General features: G+C 33.6%; 5 protein-coding genes across 10 annotated transcripts; 2 read left to right on the top strand and 3 right to left on the bottom strand.

Moving 5' to 3' along the window:
• Positions 1-84: 84 nt before the first annotated feature.
• LOC110997508 (zinc finger protein-like 1 homolog) lies at positions 85-1,896 on the top strand. Its single transcript, XM_022265696.2, has 6 exons — positions 85-380; positions 475-586; positions 656-849; positions 920-1,157; positions 1,311-1,434; positions 1,572-1,896. The coding sequence occupies exons 1-6, from the start codon at positions 279-281 to the stop codon at positions 1,753-1,755; spliced, it is 954 nt and encodes a 317-aa protein (XP_022121388.2). The 5' UTR covers positions 85-278; the 3' UTR covers positions 1,756-1,896.
• LOC110997507 (tubulin--tyrosine ligase-like protein 12) lies at positions 1,885-3,988 on the bottom strand. The gene has a single exon (XM_022265695.2). It carries the CDS (start codon positions 3,778-3,780, stop codon positions 1,939-1,941), a length of 1,842 nt encoding a protein of 613 aa, XP_022121387.2. The 5' UTR covers positions 3,781-3,988; the 3' UTR covers positions 1,885-1,938.
• A 667-nt stretch (positions 3,989-4,655) lies between these two features.
• On the bottom strand, positions 4,656-14,871 carry LOC110997509 (splicing factor 3B subunit 2). The gene is made up of 13 exons (XM_022265697.2): positions 13,792-14,871; positions 13,335-13,465; positions 12,375-12,529; positions 11,791-11,983; positions 10,608-10,817; positions 9,780-9,982; positions 8,449-8,599; positions 6,896-7,099; positions 6,575-6,650; positions 6,290-6,455; positions 5,815-5,921; positions 4,946-5,145; positions 4,656-4,794 (listed from the first exon to the last, which is right to left on the bottom strand). Exons 1-13 carry the CDS (start codon positions 14,663-14,665, stop codon positions 4,726-4,728), a joined length of 2,739 nt encoding a protein of 912 aa, XP_022121389.2. The 5' UTR covers positions 14,666-14,871; the 3' UTR covers positions 4,656-4,725.
• Positions 14,872-17,958: 3,087 nt separating this feature from the next.
• On the top strand, positions 17,959-19,427 carry LOC110997521 (ubiquitin-conjugating enzyme E2 J1). Its single transcript, XM_022265718.2, has one exon. The coding sequence runs from the start codon at positions 18,140-18,142 to the stop codon at positions 18,890-18,892; it is 753 nt and encodes a 250-aa protein (XP_022121410.2). The 5' UTR covers positions 17,959-18,139; the 3' UTR covers positions 18,893-19,427.
• A 58-nt stretch (positions 19,428-19,485) lies between these two features.
• LOC110997520 (eukaryotic initiation factor 4A-III) lies at positions 19,486-21,499 on the bottom strand. Of its 6 annotated transcripts, none has more exons than XM_022265712.2 (6): positions 21,319-21,499; positions 21,046-21,229; positions 20,630-20,965; positions 20,327-20,549; positions 19,956-20,210; positions 19,486-19,826 (listed from the first exon to the last, which is right to left on the bottom strand). In XM_022265712.2, exons 2-6 carry the CDS (start codon positions 21,191-21,193, stop codon positions 19,574-19,576), a joined length of 1,215 nt encoding a protein of 404 aa, XP_022121404.1. In that variant the 5' UTR covers positions 21,194-21,229; positions 21,319-21,499; the 3' UTR covers positions 19,486-19,573. The 6 variants fall into 6 exon arrangements, with proteins under 6 accessions (XP_022121404.1, XP_022121406.1, XP_022121403.1 ...); XM_022265714.2 differs by having other exon boundaries at positions 21,046-21,241; XM_022265711.2 differs by having other exon boundaries at positions 21,046-21,245.
• Between the last annotated feature and the right edge of the window lie 75 nt (positions 21,500-21,574).

Consider the following 21,574-nt stretch of genomic DNA (forward strand, 5'->3'; position numbering starts at 1 on the left):
TTAAATGAAAATATATTGCAAGATTCTGAAGTCAATGCTTCAGTCTGAAGGCAATGAAGTGAAACATTTCAAAGTTACAACTTACAAATTACAATCGATTTTGACAACAGACGTGGCTGTCGGCTGCTGATTCAACGATCACCGAAGGCGAATAGCAATGTTTGTTTTATAAAATTCTGCGATTTTAAAGGGAACCAGCGTTTAATCTTGTTAAACCATATGGAAGAATGTACATAGTTGTTACTTTATGATCTTATTTTTGTAACAACACCGCGGTAATGGGTCTGTGTAAGTGTCCTAAAAGAAGAGTGACAAACCAATTTTGCTTTGAACATCGAGTTAATGTTTGTGAATATTGTATGGTGACAAATCATCCAAAGGTAATATGGACGTTATGGTTATTCATTAAAATTTATGTGTAGTTTGAGAGCCTCGCAAATTACAAATGTATCTACCTTTTTACCCGGTTTTCAGTGCATCATACAATCCTATCTTCAATGGTTACAAGACAGCGATTACAATCCTATTTGTGAAATTTGCACAAAAAGTTTAGCTGAAGGCGAATGTATACGACTGACATGCTATCGTAAGTTTGATTTATACTATATAACATACACAATTTTCTTAAGGTTCTTATTCTTTATTTTATCTATAGATGTATTCCATTGGGAATGTGCCGAATCCCGTTACCGTGCCTTACCGAGGACTACAGCACCTGCAGGATATCAATGTCCTTCTTGTGCCACACCTGTGTTTCCGCCACCTAATTTAGTCTCTCCTGTTGCTGATGTTTTAAAGGAAAAGTTAGCTGGTGTCAATTGGGCTAGAGCTGGCCTTGGTCTACCATTGGTATGATTATAAGTTTAAAGATTACATTTTATATACATGGCTTGAAGGTTATAATAAGTATTATATCCAGCTTTCAGATGAACAAGATCTGAAAGGAGCATCATCCAGACGCAGCCAGTCCCCAATGGAACAGTCTAATTACTTCATAAATTCTATGGACACTCAACGTGGAACTCCAGTGGGTGCAAGTGACGATGAAGCTATAAGTCGATCAGCTACAAGTTCACCACATTCTATTGTGCAAATATCAGATGAACCAGCTAACATATATGATAATACTTCAGTTAAAAGAGCTGACAATCTACAAGGTACATTTTAGATTCTTTGTTACATTTGACTGCTTTTGTGTGACTTAAAAGTGAGTTAACTTGAATTTAATTTAGTTTCTTCAATTAATAAACATATTTGTTGTTTTGTGAAGTTTTCTTTCAAATAAAGATTCAAGGAATTTAAAATTACAGGTGCCCAAATACCAAGGAAAACTTATAAAACAGATGAAAATTCCAGGCCACTTTTGAATTTTGACCATGATGAGAATAAATACAAACAGAAGTCCACGTTTGCATGGATTAGCAGATGGTGGAAGTGAGTATATTCATGATTATTCTCTTTATATATAAAGGTAATATTTTTTTTTATCTTTTATGCAAGGATACCAAAGCAATCCTAGGAGTTTATTTATTAATTTAATATTTATTATGATAATTGTTATATACTTCCAGAAATTCTTTACCTTCTTCACGTAACCGAAGAGGTGGTGGCATTTACAAGCGGTATTGGATAGCATTGATTGCAATTATTATCTTGGTTATTGTATTATGGCTTCTGAGTAATAGAGGAGTAGATGATGAAAATCCATTTGGTGGTATACAAGATGATGATAGAAGAATACTACAGAAAAATTAAGGTTAATAATTTATTTATAACAATAATATTAAACAAATAGCATAACTATTTATAAAATCAAGCAATTTTCAAATATTGTATATAAATTTGAGACAATTTCGTGCAAAAGCTGTACAACTGATTTAATAAATTATACAATATATAAGTGTATTATTCATTGCCTATCAACCAGATTTCACAGACTTAAATTATTTGTGTGCATGTGTCTACTTGTTTATTAAGAAAAAGAAGTGAAAAAATGTCATTATAAAAATCAGAATAGTAGTCACAAGCTCTTTTACAGTCTGGCATCCAATTGACTTCCAGAAGCTTAGGTTGTATTGTTTTCTCTCCATTGTAGTCATGCCAGGAAAGCATTATGTCAGCTGCATAAAGTGCTCTTGACTGAGGACTTTGTGCTATTCCAAAAGGTGGGGGCTTAGAAGTTGCGGCTTCAAAGAGGTCTTTAAACATTTCAAAAATTGATTTCTCCACATCACTCCATTTAAAATCACCATATTGTTCAGACCACTCCTTCTTAAAGTCCTCACATAACAGTCTATACAAAGAAACCCCTTCTGCATAATTCATAACAGTGAAATGTTTTTCGTAATCATCAAAATCACATAATTCAAATGCTTTATTAGCAAATCTTAAGAAAAAGTTGTTGTAAATGTAGACTTGTGTGGGATTAACTGATTTCAACAATATTACATAACGCAAATCGAATTTTACTGCTCCTACTTCTGGTCTTTGAAAGAGCACAGGTGCTTCTATATACTTTTGAGCTATCTTTGGACCTGTTAATGGCAAATGACAAAGAAAGTCTAAATTATCAGTAATGTATGTATCAAGACCCCTCGCAAGGTTATATGGTTTACAGATCCAGTGATTATCTAAACCAAGTCTTTTTCTTTGCATGTAATAAGCAACCATTTTTGGTAGTTCAGTTTTCATATTAAATGTAGTAGGTAGCCATAATGGGCTTGTCCCTAACATGGACATGTTAACATTTTTATCTGAACACCTTCTTGCCACAATTGCCAGTAAATCTTTTACTGTGAAAACATATTCAAATGGAAATTGGTTAACAAACTTATGGGGAAAATCAATACTTAATTCCTTAAAAGTTTTAAAATGACTAGTGTACCACAAAATATCAGCATCATTTTCATTATCAACAATTTCAAAGTGGCTTGATGTGAGATGTTCATTTATAAATCTATATTCTGAAAATACCTTCAAGGGTTGATCTAAAATATTTCTGCTTTCCAAGTTACTTAAATCTGGCAGTGATTCAACCAAGTGACCTTCCAGAAAATATTTTCTGTTTGGTTCTTCTTGAGTAAAATCATCATCAAAGTGTTCGTAGCATTTCCACGGAATGAGCATTGCCTCCCTTTGCAGAGGATCTTGATATTGACCTTCTACAAAATTCCTTGTAACAGTATCTCCTTCTTCAATATCTTTGGTAGGGAAGAGAATGGTAAATGTTATCTGACTAGGAACATGTATAAAAGGAACTGCCCGAAAGTTTGGGTTGTCAGAATGTGTAATTCCAGAACCCAATTCATCCATAATGTACCACACAGGTACTCTATCTTCAATAGAAAATTCATCACCAGCAATAGAATAGGTGTTTGCATATTTCCACACATACTTTGCAACTTCTTCAATTTTCTCTTCAGTACTATCACAAGAAATTTGCATCAAATTACACATTCTTTCTAACAGACTGGGCACATTTCTCAAGTTTGCTTTAATATTGTTAACCTTAAATGTCCAGGCATGATCAATGAGGTAAATATGAGTAGGATCATTGAGATCTATATCGCATATTGCCATTACACTCCATAAAGGGTCATATGGTCTTCTTTCGCTATCTTCATAATCAATTTGCACTAGTTGAAAGGCTAAGCCAGAGTCAAAAATTTGGTCTTGCAGTTTTTTACATAGAGTATGCCAGTAATGTTCAGGAACTCCAGAAAGAACAAGTTGCGGTTTATGAACAGCCAAAAAAGCGTTATAGTTCGAGACCCCATCCATCTTCTAACCCTAACTACTGTACTAAAAATACCAAACTTTTCAACTTGTCGCCAACTATTAGGGTAGACCCCTATTACATATATATTCTAAACTTTTAAATGATATTTAAAAAATATATGACTAAACCATACCTTTGCCTCAACGATTCTCGATTTCTCGAAGTGCCGAATAAGGAATAAAAAAAATTAAATTCCTTTAAGATTTTTGACATTACTCTTTCCTTCAAATAAGAAACTGTCAATAATAATGTTGAACCGCAAATGTCAATTGATGATAATATTTAACAGATTCTGTGGTGAAGTCATAGTACAAACACAAGTATGTTTTTTCCTCCTTATTGTATTTGTAATATGTATTTTTGCACTTCTTGCCTACCTTATGTAATTTAATTATTACCTTATGTAGTTTTTTTTCCTTTACTCACAGTGGTTGCCTGGAAGAAATGGCTCCAAAGCGATAAGGCCGCCAGTTGCTTTTCATCAAATTATGTTTAATTTTTTTTTTCTTTTATGTAATGCAACGAAGTGTTAATAAATAAATAAAATACAAATAGAAGTATTTTTTAACCGACTTTTAAAAAAGAGGTGATCGAGTCAAGTGCATTTTTCTATGTATTTACAAGCATAGCAAGTATTTCTGTAGACCGATGCTAGCAGATAGGTCCTTAAGACAGGATTTTGTAATCGGACTGATAATTTTCAGGATGTTAAAACTACTACTAACTAACCCTGAAAACCAAGTGTTTAGATGTTATTGGTTTGCTAACCTATAACGAATAAATTTTAGTGCATCAATATAAATATTCCTTTTGTCACTCAATTACATACATAAAGTATTTTTCTTATAACTTGTACGTGGAATATAGAGTTAATAAATAAATTCATATAACATTTATATTAGATAATAATTTTTATTACACTTAATATAACTCCATATTGACTTTGTTTAAAATTTGAACTCCTTGTACTTCTTTGCTTGCTTTGAGTCCGTGTTCTGTTGGCGCTTTCTTTTATTCTGAAAAAAAAAACATTTTAATCTATTTACCAACATAACAATTAACCAAGTTAAAAATAATATTCAATATACTAATAATAATATAATAGTTATAGACAGAGAGACAACTCTTAGAAGGCTAAATTTAAAAGTATTGTTTAAGCTAAACTACCTTTTGACGGGCAACATGGTCCGCCAGCATGTCAGACAGGTCTTCCCTCTTCGAGGGGCGTTGGTCTCTCAAATGTCTCTCATATCTCGCTGCCACTGCCTCCGGCTCTAATTCCAGCTCCGAAGGGTCCAAAGCCACTTCCACTACTCCAGGATTAGTTGCCACTCCACTGCTGGCATCAGCCGATACTCGCGCTTTGCCTGTTAAAGAAAATTCATAGTGTCCTATATAAACTGTGCGGTGGACGAGAATGAAAAACGAAACGCATCAGCGCTTTCTGTTTGACTGTGATTGGTCGAAATAGTAGTTGCAACTTACTAGATTTTGCTAGGTTGCGGAATCTTATGAAATCAAAATTTATACATTAATATTGGAATATGTACACTAATGAACGTTAATATTTTAACAAAATTGAAGGTGTGGGCAAGATCAACTCTCCGACACCTAATTGCCAAGTCTTAAGTTTACAATTTCACCACTATATAACAATTTAACTAATATTAATTAAAATTATTAAGTATATTTGTCTCCAACAATTTTAACAAATTATGCATAAAATAATGATTGGAACCTACAAAAATACTTAAAAAGGCGCATCTTTTTCTTTATAGCTCATTTTTGACTTTACTGTATCACCATTGACTTTCGGCTGATCACCAGGAAACATCACTATCACTTATAATTAATTAGACTACTGACGATACCACGCGTTTGGAATAGAAAGAATTCAGTGGGCATCTTCAAAACGATGTAGAAGAAGACATTGAATAATTCGATGCCAATTTTTAAACAATTTTTATAGGCAAATTATTTAAATCTAAAAATATAATATGCATGACAGAAAAATTTAATTGTAAGTTTGTCCTCACCTGGGTTAGCCGCGTTAATATCATACACGTGAGTGGAAGCCATCATTCCAGCAGTGAGGCCGACACGTCGCTCCGGAAGCACTTGGTAAAGGGCTGGAGTCTCTCCGCTACAAAATAATTTTAAGATTAAGAAGGTTCTTCTATACTAGCAGTCTTAGCCAAACTTTATAATATTTTGACTTGACTTGACTCCATAATGAATTTCTTTATATAATGAATGCAGTTTGTATAGATAGGTAGGTATAAAAAAGCCTATTCAAATTCAAATTCAAAATTTATTTATTCATGTAGGTAACAATGTACACTTATGAACGTCAAAAAAAGAAATATTAAATGAATTTAATTTTACATTTACTACCAGTTCTCAAATCAAGGGCGTAGAACGGAAGAGAAGAACTGGCAATAAACTCTCCGCCACTCAAATATTGTAAATATATAAGATATTTTTGATTAGTTTTAGAATTAAAAATCTCACCCTTCAACATCATCCAATTTCTTCTTCCTAAGCTCAATAGTGTCTGGAGTCTCCAAGCCAGGGGGAACAGAGGAAATGCCCAGGGGCGTGACAAGTCCCTCTCCCGGTGTTGCCACTCCAGTGGCCACGTCAGGCTCGCCCATCTTCTCGCCTTCATCAGATTCCTCTGTAAAAATATTTAATAAATGAATGTTATAATTGTAATGGTCAGTGATGTCACAAACTCTTAGGATTCTAAAACGAAAACTTTTTAATAGTTTTGCCTTAATTAAAGGAAAGTGATACCTTCTTCCGACTCCTCTTCAGATTCAGATTCCAATTCACCCCACAATGTTCTATCTATGTCCTGGTCTTCATTATCCTGAGAGAAAAAAAAATTAAAAAATATATAAGAATAAATTACATGAATATCTTCAAACACCCAACCTAAAATAGCTATTAAATGTATATGTAATGTTCAAATGTAAAAAACTGTAAACCATTTAAATATATGTATTCTTAAATATATACATACATTTTAATTTGAAAGCTATTTCATATCTTTTAAATATAATATAATATCTAGCTCTTCATGTATCACAATTTCTGAAAAGCAAAAATACATACATCTTGTCCGCTCAACTGATGCCCAAACACATCTCCATATAGGGGTTTCCCTGTTTCATCTACAGGAGGTTTGCCCCAGCCTCCAGCGTGATATCCGAATGCACACCCTTCTGGTATGGGGGCATTTAACCCCGGAATCTTAAGGTTAGGGTACGACGGAGGCGGTCCGTAACGCTGTTGAGCGATCAGCCATGGGGGCGGCACCTGCACAAAGAAAAATAAAGATAGGAAATAGAAAAAACTCACGATTTTGATAAAAGGAGCTTGTGTGAAGATAATATTGTTAGAATTACAATACTATATAGCTGTCATGCACATTTGTTTAGCAGAAATTTATAAGTGTACTAGCAGACTCGGCCAAGCGTTGCTGTGGCTAAGGTTTTTGTTATATTACATAGTAGTAAATTAATCAAGGGAAACCGTTGGAGAACTTATGTGAAACGTTGGTACCACGACACGGACCTAAACTAAACTACCTTTAACTCAGCGCCATCTGTTAGAATTGTATCAAATATTAAACAAATGATAATGTTATCGTAATTTTAGTAAGGATGCCTATTTTTTTGAAAATGAAATATAGCCTATGTCACTCAGGAATGATGTAGCTTTCCAACAGTGAAAGAATTTTTCAAATCTGCCAAGTAGTTTCGGAGCCTATTCAATTCATACAAACAAACAAAAAATCAAACCTTTCCTCTTTATAATATTAGTATAGACTAGCATATTTTATTGAATACTAGCAGACTCGGCCAAGCGTCGCTGTGGTAATGTTTTTGTTATAATACATAGAAGTAAACTATTCAAGTGAAACGGTAGGAGAACTTTTGTAAAAGGTAGATAGCTTATGTGAAACGTTGGTACATTTAGCACAGCGCCATCTGTTAGAATTGTATCAAACAATAAACAAATATTTGCAATAAAATAAAATTGCGAGTATACATTCAGATGTAAACTATCCTATTTCTTAAGTTAGAGCAAATTTGATTGATATCGGTTCGGTAGTTTAGGAGTCCATCGCGGACAAACAACGTGACAGGCGATTTATATATATTAAGATGTATTACATAGTATATACAAATTTGTAAAGGAATATTGAGATTATTCTAATGATTTATTTATATGTGTATTTGATTTAAGGGAATAGCCCCAGTTTCATTAAATTCAGTTCAGTAGTTATTAAATTGCCCACAAAATTTCGGATGGGACATGTTAAATATAGGTTATTTTTATTATATCTCGCAATAAATCATAAACTGTATTTTCAATAAGCTAAATATTTGGAAGTCAAGATCATACATTATTTCAGGTAACATAGTTGCAGGCGAAACAATAGAAAATAAAACATTTTTTGTTAACACTTTAATTATAGTTTAGTCTTTATATTATCTTGTTTATTCTATTATGTTTTTTGTGGTGTATGACTGTTAATAGTTATGTAAATTCATAATTTATATAAAAATGTTTCTGTGTACATTTGGAAAATGTGTAGCACAGATAAAGATTCTATAACCATAAACACAGATTACAATGATAGCTAGACTTTCTATACAAACCTTGTGAGAGCCGGGCCCAACTGGCATACCCAGTGCTGTCCTAAGTTCTTCGGACAAATCACCAGGCTTTTTCTCCCTCAGCCGAGTTTCAAACTCTTTCCCTTCGTAGTATAAGTCACCATGGATTGTCATACGCGGCTTCGTCTGCCATCTGAACAATTATTATTCAGTCAGAATATGAGGACGAGATACTGTGGTTGGATTTGGGATATTTTTCATTACATTTGTAAGTCTGTTTTTTTTTATTTGTAGTGCTCTGGTTATTACAATGCGACTAAATTGGCTATGTTAGCTCATGATACACCAGTAAATATAAAAAATATAAAAGTAAAAAATCTTAAGTATATTATTAGAAATTTGCACACTATAGACAGTCATTTTAACATTAAATGTAGACATATCACAAAAAGAAAATATGAAAAAGCATTAAACATAATAAAAATAATAAATCAGTGCCGCAACAACCGCTTTAGGTCTAGGCCTCAGATTTATGATCAGATCAGATATGCAAAATCTAATAGATCAGGCTACTTTTTACTTTTTGGGTCATGTCGGTTTCCTCACGATGTTTTCCTTCACCGTTCGAGCTAATGTTATATGCGCATAAAAAGAAAGTCAATTGGTGAACAGCCGGGAATCGAATCTACGACCAGGGATGAGAGTCGCATGGCAAAACTGCTCTAATAATAGATTATACAGTTGGTTAATATTTTAAGAATTTATTTAGGTACTTACAAGGAACAGTCGATGCAGCTAAGCTAAAATAATCTAAATAAAAAGAAGAAGGCTGCCGTTAAGCACGCCTTAATGGACCAAGAATTATTGAGTTGGACTCACTATCTTGATCGCATTTATGCCACAAAATATCCTCTTATAAATTTGAATGTTACGAAAATGTTTTATACAGTAAATCATGGTTTAACATCGGATTTTAATTTAATTAGGAATGCGATACTTATAATATTAACGTAATTATTATTTAATAAAAATGTAAATATCTTAAAAATTGATGCAATTTTAAAAGAACCTGGGAAAACCAATAAGTCAAATTTCCACCTGTGTACTTTTCAAATCTTTCAAACCTGGAGTCTGTATTATCAACTGTATTAGATACATGTTGTATAGTCTATAGTAAATGTGATTTACTTCAGAATGACTTAAAGGTCTATGTTACCAGGTCATAAAATTATTAAAAGTTACTTCAGATTTCAAAATTGTACTCAAATGCGATATATTGTGATGCGAAATTAAGGGTAATCTGGATAATATTTTAACGCAATATTTAGTCTATGGCTGATTGTGATGTTGACAGCTGTCAAAAAAAAACTTACTTAAAGAATGCGTCATGAAGCTTTTGATAATCAATATCGATCTTTCCAAGTTTAGGTCTCGAACGCTCGCGCATTTTAGCTTTTAATGTCTTTGTTTCTTCCTTATCCTGGAGGGAGGCCCTCATCTCCATGATTCCGGTCTTCTTAATGAAATCCGGTAGATCAAACGGAGGCTTCTCAATACCACGCTTTCCTTGGAGATACTGTAACAGATGGCGATATATAGGATCCAAAGAGAATCATAAAATATGTTTTATAAAAAATTCCGACGACGTGTGTCTTTCACACGCTTGTAGGGAATGCCATCCTAATCTCGCGAGATCTCTGAATGGCAGCCAAATATGGTTTGCCATTCAAAGTATTTTGTACTTCCGAGGATTTTCATTATGTTCATGTTAGTAAAATTGTTAATAATTGTTAGTATATTAAAGTATAAATGTTTTTTTCAATTAACCTTGTACTTTTGTGGCTTAATCTGTAGGTTCATAGCATTTCATTTGGGGTGTTTGTACTAGATTCTATACTAGAAACATTAATTAATAATATTTCGGTTAAAGCTGTCACACATGCAATTTTATATTTATATAATTTCGTATGTTTTTAGTCTGAATTTGGCCATGCATGGGCTGTAAATAAAAAAAATACATAGGACCTCACACAATCCTTGCCCTTGATTTGAGAACTGGCAGTAAACGTAAAATTAGATTCAATGTATATTTATTTTTTGTACATTATGTTATCTACATCTTATCGGCATGCGCTAGACTTACGTGCCGACATTTATATCTTCTAATTCATTAAATAATTTAAACTTTAATTTAACATTACCTTTCTCTTATAACACCAATGTCTAGGCACTTGTACGGTGTTCCTGTGCGCCTTTAACTGTACAAGTAGTTTAGGATCTCTCGCCGTGACGTCATACATTTCTACTACATCCGGACGGGATACTAATTGCTTCAATTCCGCAACTGACAGACGAGACAGCTTTTTCAATTTCCGTTTTGACAGACGCTCCTTTTCTTCCGCTGCGTGTTTCTATTAAAAAATAAATATATTCATTTCAGACATACACACATTATCTTTACAGCCTATGCCAATACGACAACGTGGAGAAACATTTGATAAAAAAAAATAATGTACATAACATTAGACACATAATTTACACAATATCGCTACTGTGAATTCACTCTGCAAACATACAAATATGTCGATAGTATCGGAGACAACATTTAGTAGGCGCAACGTCCTGGATATATTTTAAGTGTTTTCGAATAATAAAAAAAAAGTGTCTCCTTATGTACACGCGTTAGAAGTTATACTTCTTTCGCGTATGGAAAAATAACTAAAATGCAGTAGTGATTAACGATAAATATTAAAATTAATCAAAAATATTAGAGTTATTTAAATAAATAAATTAGTAGTAAATACTATCACCGTCGTATATGAAATTGATTTAAAAACACCAAAATAATATTTATTCAATCTTTTTATAGTAACTGTTACGAAACACGTGATCTAAATATAAAAATAGTAGAATATACAACTTGAACATAGTTATCGATTTCCATGCCACCTAGGCCTAACTTGACGATGTCGAATTTAGTTTCGCATCGTGAAAATTCACTCTCATCATTTTTTTCCATCGCGCCAAAAAAGGATAACTTCCAAAAATAATTAACTCATTAAGAATTTAGTAACTGGAAGAGTACAATTTATAAATATTGTTAAATAAGTGGCACGTGGAGGTTTTTATGTCTGGGCCTCAGATTTCTGTATCTGTTTCTCTCCAGTGCCTAACATATAGGTTAATAAAGGCATATAGGTTTCCTCACGATGTTTTCCTTTACCGTTCGAGCGAATGTTAAATGTGGATAAAAAGTCCATTTGTGTCCAGCCGGGGACCGAACTTACGACTTTAGGGATGACAGTCGCACGCTAAAGCAACTAGGGCAAGCCTACATAATATATGGCTTGTGTAAACCTATGTATATGTTTTTTTTTATCTCACCTCCACAGCCTCTTCATCCGCTGCAAATTGATCGGTGACTTTTTCAAGCAGTTTGCTTGGCTTAGGCTGATCTCCCTTTTCTTCTTTGATCTCCTCTTCTTTGTGCTCACTAATTTTGAACGCTTCTAAAATACGATGAAATTGCCGATACATCGGTTCTAACTCATGGAATTGAATATTCTCCTGCACATATCTGTAATTAAGTATTTTATTAAATTAATAAGTTTTCCAACTGAACTAAGATAGCGTAATTATGCAAAATCATTTAGAGTGAGATTTTGAGTTTTATTTAATAAAAAAAATATAAAATATATAAGCAAATGGATTAAAATCACACACACACACCACCACACTTTGCCCATTCCCACACTAGCTTGACAAGTAATTATTAGTACATTGTCTTTGTTATAGTTCATGTTCTGTGTGTAATCAATTATGCCATATTTTTAATTTATTTAAAATATATTTTGAAAAAAGGTGTGGATTACTATGATAAACCTTAGATATGACAATAGGTTTTAGAAGTTAATAATTTGTACTGATTTATATTACACTGTATATAGTTGATATAATGACCAACTCACTCAATTTCTGCTTCTTTTTTATTTTCTTTGTCATTGGTAGTTTGAGACTCATCAACGCTAGACTTGTCTACAGTTTTTGATTCTCGACGTTTCTGTTTTGCTGCCTTCTTCTTTTTCTTCTTACGTCTATTCTTGTTAGCTTTATTTGGTTGAGCCTGAAAATCATTTGATGAATTAACACATAACTGACTTAATTATTTAAAAAATTATAAATTTTTACTATATTCTGTCACCCATCTGCAATCAGCTTGGCTTTTATCCGATTTTATGACTTTGAATGCATGAGTGTATTGAAAGAGATTTAAAGAAAGTAAACTCTAAGTTAATGCAGTGCAAGTTTATTGCATGTGTGTAACCTACAATTTAACAAAGGTATAGGTACATATTTACTGTATGTCTTACAGATTTTTGATTAGTTACTGCATACACATTAGATGTTTACATATTGTATAATAAAATAAATAAATCAGTGGCACTACAACCTCTAGGTCTTGGCCTCAGATTTCTGAATTTGTTTCATGATTATTTTTAAATCTAATAGGCAAGTAGGTGATCAGCCTCCAGTGCCTGACACATGTCGTTGACTTTTTGGGTCTAAGACATGTCAGTTTCCTCACAATGTTTTCCTTCACTGTTCCAGAAAATGTTGAATAGAAAGAAAGTCCATTGGTCCACTGCCGGGGATCGAACCTATGAGCTCAGGGATGAGAGTCGCACACTGAAGCCACTAGGCTAACGGTGCTCTTTATATCTCAGATGTAAGTGAAAAGCTGTTTCTAACTTATGTTTAAAAAAAAAACTACCTTTCCTTTACATCTGAGATATATAACTATATGAATCCTCTATGATTCTTATAAAAGAAATTGTAAATAAAGTTATTCCTAAAAATAACTATATTAAGTATATTGGGAAGGGTAATCAATTGGAAATTTTAGTATAAAGGCACAGAGTACAATGTACCTCTTGTTTAGATATAACTGGTGGTTGCGGAGCCTCAGGTATATTTTCTTCATCTGATTCACCTTCATCATCCTCAACATCATATTCAGTACTTATCACAGGTGCAGGGGGAACTATTGGTTCATCTTCTTCTGTAAACCAATATTACACAAGGCTAATAGTAATGGTAGTCAATGCAAAAGCTTGCTCTATTCTAATACAAGGAAAACAACAATTGTTAACCCAGTAAAACATATCAAAACAAACATGTTTTCTGCTCAATTTTGGTTCATGTTTCTGAACTAAAATGTACAACCGAGATTAAATTGATAAGGGGCTATTAGTTGCCTGATTTTTTTTATAAAATAAATTTTAAGATCAAAGATCTTCTAACTTATAGTTTAGAACAAAAAACATCACTTAGTTGAATCTTTATAGGAAATGTCATAAATATTATTAGATACAAAAACATAATTACCAGCTGGTGCCCTTTCTATTTCCTTTCCTAAAGCAGCCTGTCTTTGATCTTTGTATGCCAAGGCTTCTTCTAAAGCTTTTGGTAAAACAACACCAGTCACAGAAGTTGGTTTGTTTCTGAATTCTTCAGGTGTGTCTATTTTCATAGTCAAAAGAGATGGAAGAAAAGTGGAGTCTTCATCATCCTCATGGTCATCTTCATGATCATCATCTCTGTCATCCCACCCAGCAGTACCATCATCTATTCCTTGCCGGCTCCACCCAGAAGATCCTTGACCTTCCCAAGGTCCATGACCCATCCCAGGTAGTGGCATATTTGGAGGTGGACCCATTCCAGGCGGGCCTAAATCCATTGTTTGATTGTAATTATTCTTCACATTGGGACTCCCATGCATCATACTAGAAGTCGTCCTAGGTGGACCACTTATGCCCGGGGGACCCATGCCTGGTGGGACCATACCTGGAGGTGGTGGCCCCATGTTAGGCGGTGGCCCCATGCCTGGAGGAGGTGGACCCATACCTGGAGGCGGAGGGCCAATCCCTGGGGGCGGGGGACCCATTCCTGGAGGCGGAGGTCCCATTCCTGGTGGAGGAGGACCCATACCTGGTGGAGGAGGACCCATACCCGGTGGAGGAGGACCCATACCCGGTGGAGGAGGACCCATACCCGGTGGAGGAGGTCCCATGTTCATAATGCCTGGAGGTCCCATTCCAGGGGGTAAAGGAGGACCCGTAGATGAACTTACAGGGGGTATAGATCCTGATGGCGGATTCATTGGACCAGCGATTGATCCAGGTGGTGGGGGCATTGGAGGAAAACTTGGCATATTAGGAGGGCCTTGATTGGCATTACCAGTACCCGGTGGACCATCCATTTCAAATAACAACTTGATTCACTGTATTAATAAATATACCACATCAGAATACACAATATACATCAAACACAGGCATGAAATAGAGTGGCGTTTATCATACAGCTTTAGTTACTGAATATCCTTTTAATTAGAAAAGAAATTGTAATTCTGCACATGCAAACATAAAACACGCACAAGCATCAATCGACATTCGAATTTCGACAAGCACCTTTTCAAATGACATTTAAGTTACAATGACAATTGACAGCAGCTGGTTCATATTACAGAATACAGAATTGATGTATAACATTACTACATTACTACAGAGGTAAAAACTTTAGCGCTAAGCTTAATTCACTTGAAAAAACGTGCAATACATATTATAAATTAAATAACCAAAAATAATTTATTTATTACTTCACCTACTAAATTTAGGCTTTTATTTTGTATTGCCTTTTAGATTTATTTATTTCATTTGATTATCGCAAATCTATAAATAACATAACATAACAACCGTATTCAACAAAACTGCTTACAGTTAATGCAACCACATACTTAGAATATAATGCCGCATTTACATTACAGCATCAAAGACAATTAAAATAATCTACTTCTCTCTAACTGTCGTGCTCTCGTAAACTCGAAATAATTCTAAAAAAAAATTTTAACTTCATATAATATGTATATATAAATGTGTGCGTATGCTAGTGTACTGTACATACTCTTATGCCATTACGCCGGTTGTTTTTTGTTGTACCATCTCCGGTTCGTTTGTCAAAGTCAAATCGACATCGATTTAGCGCGAACACTTACCTTCCATTAAGTAATAAGTATTAGACACTCTAAGTACTCTCTACTCTAAGTATTAATATTGCCAATGGCTGATATAGATACCTTATTATTTAATTGCAAAACTAAAATTTTATGATAAGTAAAAATTTAGATAGATAATTAGTTAGATAAGTATATTTTTTACTTATCATCGCATATTCAGTAATTTAAACACATAACACAATGTAAAAATGGAAAGTAGAGATAGTTCCGAAATAAAAATACGTATTTTGGTGTGACTTCTTAATAAGAACAAAAAGCTAAAATCAAATATTTATATGAAACGGTCGCACCTAACTTATAATTATTAAAGTTACAGTACACGGAAAACGTTACGGAAATTATCCAAATTTACGCACTAAAAGGCTTATTACACTATGCGATATTCAGACTGTCTTAAAATCTAATTAGCAAGCTCGCTATTACACTGGACTGAATACCGCGTGCTAACTCATTTTACTCATTTGCAAAGCGTACGTAGTCGGTGACGGATGTCGCCATGTGACTTAAGAAACTACCTTAGAGTAGGAGTTGCCGAGTTTGAATGACTAATATAATGTTATATTAGTAATTTATATTATTATATGTAATTTAATAGATACTCCAAACATTCAATATGGCAATAAAAATGGTATGTCTCGGTACAAATCAAGAACAGAACCAGGTTGGCACACTTTAGTATGTTGTCACTAGAGAATCGCAGAAAATTTATTTAAATTTATTGACACATCGTTTGCAGCTAAGATATTCTTTAATGTATGTAACATATTATATTATATATGTTTGTTCTTACCAATGTATCAGTGTGTCAAGCGTTGGCTAACTTTATTTATAAAAAATAAAAAACATTCCAAAGTACTTTTTTTTCTTGCGAACACGCCATGGTGCACGCGGCCACAGAAAACAAACATGTACGAACGTCTTTGCTCTGCGACTGCCGCGCGCTGACTGAATGGTTAAGCATGCTAAGTCTTATTACACTACACGATATTCAGCAAGTTAGCAAGTAAGCACCGCCGAACCCATTCGGTCGGTCTAATTAGACAGGCTAACTGGCTAACTCTTATTACATTAGGCTAAATCTTAGTAAGACTGTCTGAATATCGCGTGGTGTAATAAGCTCTTAACTTAAGTGCTTATTACACCACGCGATATTCAGACAGTCTTACTGAGATTCAGCCTAGTGTAATAAGAGTTAGCCAGTTAGCCTTGTCTAATTAGACCGACCGAATGGGTTCGGCGGTGCTTACTGGCTTACTTGCTGAATATCGTGTAGTGTAATAAGACTTAGCACGCTAAATCATTCAGTCAGCGCGCGGCAGTCGCAGAGCAAAGACGTTTGTACATGTTTGTTTTCTGTGGCCGCGTGCACCATGGAGTGTTCGCAAGAAAACTAAGTACTTTGGAATGTTTTTTATTTTTTATAGATAAAGTTAGCCAACGCTCGACACACTGATACATTGGTAAAAACAAACATGAATCTTAAATTTAGAAAGAAGGTTCGGACAATCAATCTTATTATAGAATATCTTAGCTGCAAACGATGTGTCAATAAATTTAAATAAATTTTCTGCGATTCTCTAATGACAACATACTAAAGTGTGCCAGCCTGGTTCTGTTCTTGATTTGTACCGAGACATGCCATTTTTATTGCCATATTGAATGTATGGAGTATCTATTAAATTACATATAATAATATAAATTACTAATATAACATTTTAATAGTCATTCAAACTCGGCAGCTCCTACTCTAAGGTAGTTTCTTAAGTCACATGGCGACATCCGTCACCGACTACGTACGCTTTGCAAATGAGTAAAAATGAGTTAGCATGCGGTATTCAGTCTAGTGTAATAGCGAGCTTGCTAATTAGATTTTAAGACAGTCTTACTAAGTCAGTCTGAATATCGCATAGTGTAATAAGCCTCTTAGTAACTTGGGGCGGCTAACTTCGACTATGGTTTGAAACGTTAAAAACTGGCGGTTTTAATAAAAAATGCCAGTACTCAAAATATAAGTTAAAATTGGTGTTATAGACGATTAGTTGTCTTACCCTATTTTTCATTTTGCCCCTACTTATCTTAATTTCAGCTATTGCTTTCTCATGCAATATATATTGCATACACAATTATACACATTAACTAGTCTATAATATATTATCTTTGTCGTTACACTACATAATACATATATATATATACTATTTCGACGAAATGGATATTTTCTATTCGCCTTGCAGAACTTCTTGTTCTTTTTGGATTGGTTAATTATTTTAAATATTATTCCCAAGTACCTATGTTGCCATAATAGAGATAATAGCTTCATATATTTTGTGTAAAATTAATAACAAAATAATTTTCTTAAATTGTAATATATATTATTAAATTTTCCATAAATCTCTTTAATTTAAAGTGTTATTTATTATTTAAACGAAAAGAAGTGGTCCAATGTCTGTTTTCAGTACTGGCTACACAAGCTGTTGATTGAAAGCACACAACTGTCAGCTGCTGATGGTGTTGATAATATCATTATTTTGATAAAAACTGAAAATTTTATTTTGTGCTTTATAAACCCCAAGTGTATTTCAACTTTTTTTCAACCTAAATTTTTATGTGATTGCATTCATTATCACTTATTTCATTTTAATTTTTACAAAACAATCTATTAAAATGTCTGACATCAGTGATAAGTACAACACAAAGTGTCCAGGTGTAAAAAGATTAATGAGAGAAGCTATGGAGTTAGCAGAGGCGACAGAGGAATACTGTGCGCGACCTCTGGAAGATAATCTTTTTGAATGGCACTTCACAGTAAGAGGCCCCCCTGGTACCGATTTTGAAGGTGGAATTTATCATGGGCGCATATTATTACCTAAAGAGTATCCCATGCATCCGCCCCATATAATACTCTTAACACCTAATGGAAGATTCGAAGTTAATAAGAAAATATGTTTATCTATCTCAGGATATCACCCAGAAACATGGCAACCATCTTGGTCAATCAGGACTGCTCTGTTGGCCTTGATTGCCTTTATGCCTACTCCTGCCGAAGGTACGATTGGTGCCCTTGAGTACTCACCGGCAGAGCGTAAAGCTCTTGCTAAAAAATCCACCAGCTGGGCATGCACTCAATGTGGTGAAATTGCTCCATTGTTATCATCTAATGCAGCTACGCCAATAACAGAAGAAGAAAAGTCAGTATTAAATCAAATTGCATTTAAAGGAGAGGAGGAACAAACACCAAAACCACCTGAGCCTGAGCCAACTTACGAACCAGAGCCTCAGATTTTAGAATCTGTTGACAATAGTACCACATTTTTGGATCAAATGTTGGAGATAATTGTGGCTCTCCTTGTAGGTGCTATTGCAATATTTATTTATAGGCGATGGAATTCATATGCAGCTATTGATACTGATTTATAAATACCTATTATGCAATAATTACTTACTACCTTAGGCCTAGTATTATTTTAATGAAAATTTGATGTTTAAGACAATGTAACATTACCTGAGCTACTTTTAAATGTTTATTTCATGCTAGTGGACAACACAGGATTGCCTACTTATTTTTACTTAATTAACCAAAAATGTTAGTGTGATATATTACAATTTGTAAATTTATCTTATTATATTTTATAATTTTCCGTTTGGATCATTACAACTAAACTGTATGTATTGAAAGATAATAAAAAGTTGCCTAGAAATATGTGAGAAGCTATAAGTACAATATTTTTTTTTCATAACTATTATAATATTTTTTTGGTGTATTTTTGCTATAGAAATGCACTTTAAAGATTTAAGTGGCTTTATAAGACCTTAAGTATAAATTAATTATGACCATTTATGAACTTTAATTGTAAATTAGATTTGTGAGACATTAGTTTTACATCACTTTATATTGTGATATTTGTAATGTTAGTGTAATATACATTTTATTAAATTATATTTGTCTCTATTATCACGCTGTTTCATTTTAATTAGTAATTAGATTTACAGTATTAAATAATACTAATACAATTTAGTAAGAATTATATTAGAAACATACAGGAAGGTATAACCTAAATTACATTTATTTGTATTTAGAATGAATAATTTAAAGGTAGATTAGAATAAATCTGCTACATTCATAGGCATCTCATCAATTTGGGTTGAGTAGTATTGTTCAATATCTCTTAAAATCCTGATATCATCAGATTTTACAAAGTTGATTGCAACACCTTTACGTCCAAAACGTCCTGATCTGCCAATTCTGTGAATGTACAATTCACGGTTGTTTGGTAAGTCATAGTTAATTACCAATGAGACTTGTTGAACATCTATTCCTCTTGCCCAGACATCTGTTGTAATGAGGACCCGGCTGTAAATAGTTAAAAGAATATTTATAATTATTTTTCATGCAAAATTTAAGCATAAAATACCATTTGATATCAAGTATGAGTCTCAACACAAGCAACAAGTATAAACCTAAGTTATTTCAAAAAATTACCTTTGCCCTGATCTAAATTCCTTCATAATGTTGTCTCTTTCTTTCTGAGGCATATCACCATGCATTGAACTAACCGTAAAGTTAGCCTCTTGCATTTTTTGTGTCAACCAATCCACCTTCCTCTTGGTATTACAAAATATAACTGCCTGTGTTATAGTCAATGTGTCATATAAATCACACAATGTGTCGAACTTCCACTCTTCACGTTCTACAGCTACAAAGAATTGTTTTATTCCTTCGAGTGTCAGTTCATCACTGCAATAAATATTTACTTTTTATGTATGTATAAGATTATTGAATGGAATTTGCTTCATTATTAGGATAGTTATTGACAGAAATGTTTTTCCTGAAAGCCATACATAATTACATACCGTTTTACCAAAATCCTGATAGGATCTGTCATAAACTTTGAGGTCATTTCAAGAATTTCATGGGGCAATGTAGCAGATATTAATACAACTTGAGTAGCTGGAGGCAAATAACGATAGACATCATAAATCTGCTCTTTAAATCCTTTGTTCAACATTTCATCAGCTTCATCAAGGACAAGCATCTTAATAGAACGTGTTCGGAGTACACGCCTTCTTATCATATCTGAAAATAAATTACAGGGTAATATAGGCATTCTTACTTTTTTCAATCTATATAATTAGATTATAAACAAACTGGATTACCAAAGACTCTTCCTGGGGTTCCAGAGACAACATGCTGTCCATAATCTAACTTCCTAATATCTTCACCCAAATTGGTTCCACCTATACAAGCATGGCATTGTACATTCATATAGTCTCCTAGAGCTAATATAACTTTTTGAATTTGGGTAGCCAACTCTCGTGTAGGTGATAGGACCAATACTTGGGTCTCACGTAATGTGGTGTCCAACGATTGCAGTATTGAGATAGAAAATGTAGCTGTCTTGCCTGTACCAGACTGTGCTTGGGCGATAACATCTCGTCCTTTAACTATAGGCAGAATACTTCTTTGCTGAATTGCAGATGGCTTTTCGAACCCTGAAGTGACAAAAATTAATAGCTTGCTTATATTAATCTTGATAAGACAATGGCAATATAATAAGAAACATTATTTTTACCATATGTATAGATTCCTCGTAACAATTCATCTTTCAAGTTCATAGAATCGAAGGTTGGAATAACTTCCACATCTTCACTTGTGTCGAATTCAACATTTGAGAGATCTTCTGTAATCTTCCTGCTAAATGATACCTCTGACGATGTCATCGTTGCAATTTATGCTACCTCGATTAGTTATTCTTCCTGTAATTGTAACTTTCTAAATTGTATAATGCAAACAGCGTCATAAAAATATATAAGTAATCCTAATCCTGACGTACCGACTTACCTACCTACTACTCCTTTAACATAAACTAGTGTGAGAATTGTTGAATCTTCGATATGTAACTTCTCCCTTTTAATGTGATTTGAAAACTAACAACTAGTAGAATAAAAACAATTTTTATAAATCTGAAATTAGACCACACTATTTCACAAAGCGTTCGGTGTAATGAATCCACAGACAATATTAATTCTATAGAATATACAGTAGCTTCGAACAGTAAACATGGCCACAGAAACGTAGTACTTGTAATACTAAAATTATTA

Source organism: Pieris rapae, chromosome 11 (genome assembly GCF_905147795.1).
Source record: "Pieris rapae chromosome 11, ilPieRapa1.1, whole genome shotgun sequence".
In the NCBI taxonomy this organism is placed as follows: Eukaryota; Metazoa; Arthropoda; class Insecta; order Lepidoptera; family Pieridae; genus Pieris; species Pieris rapae.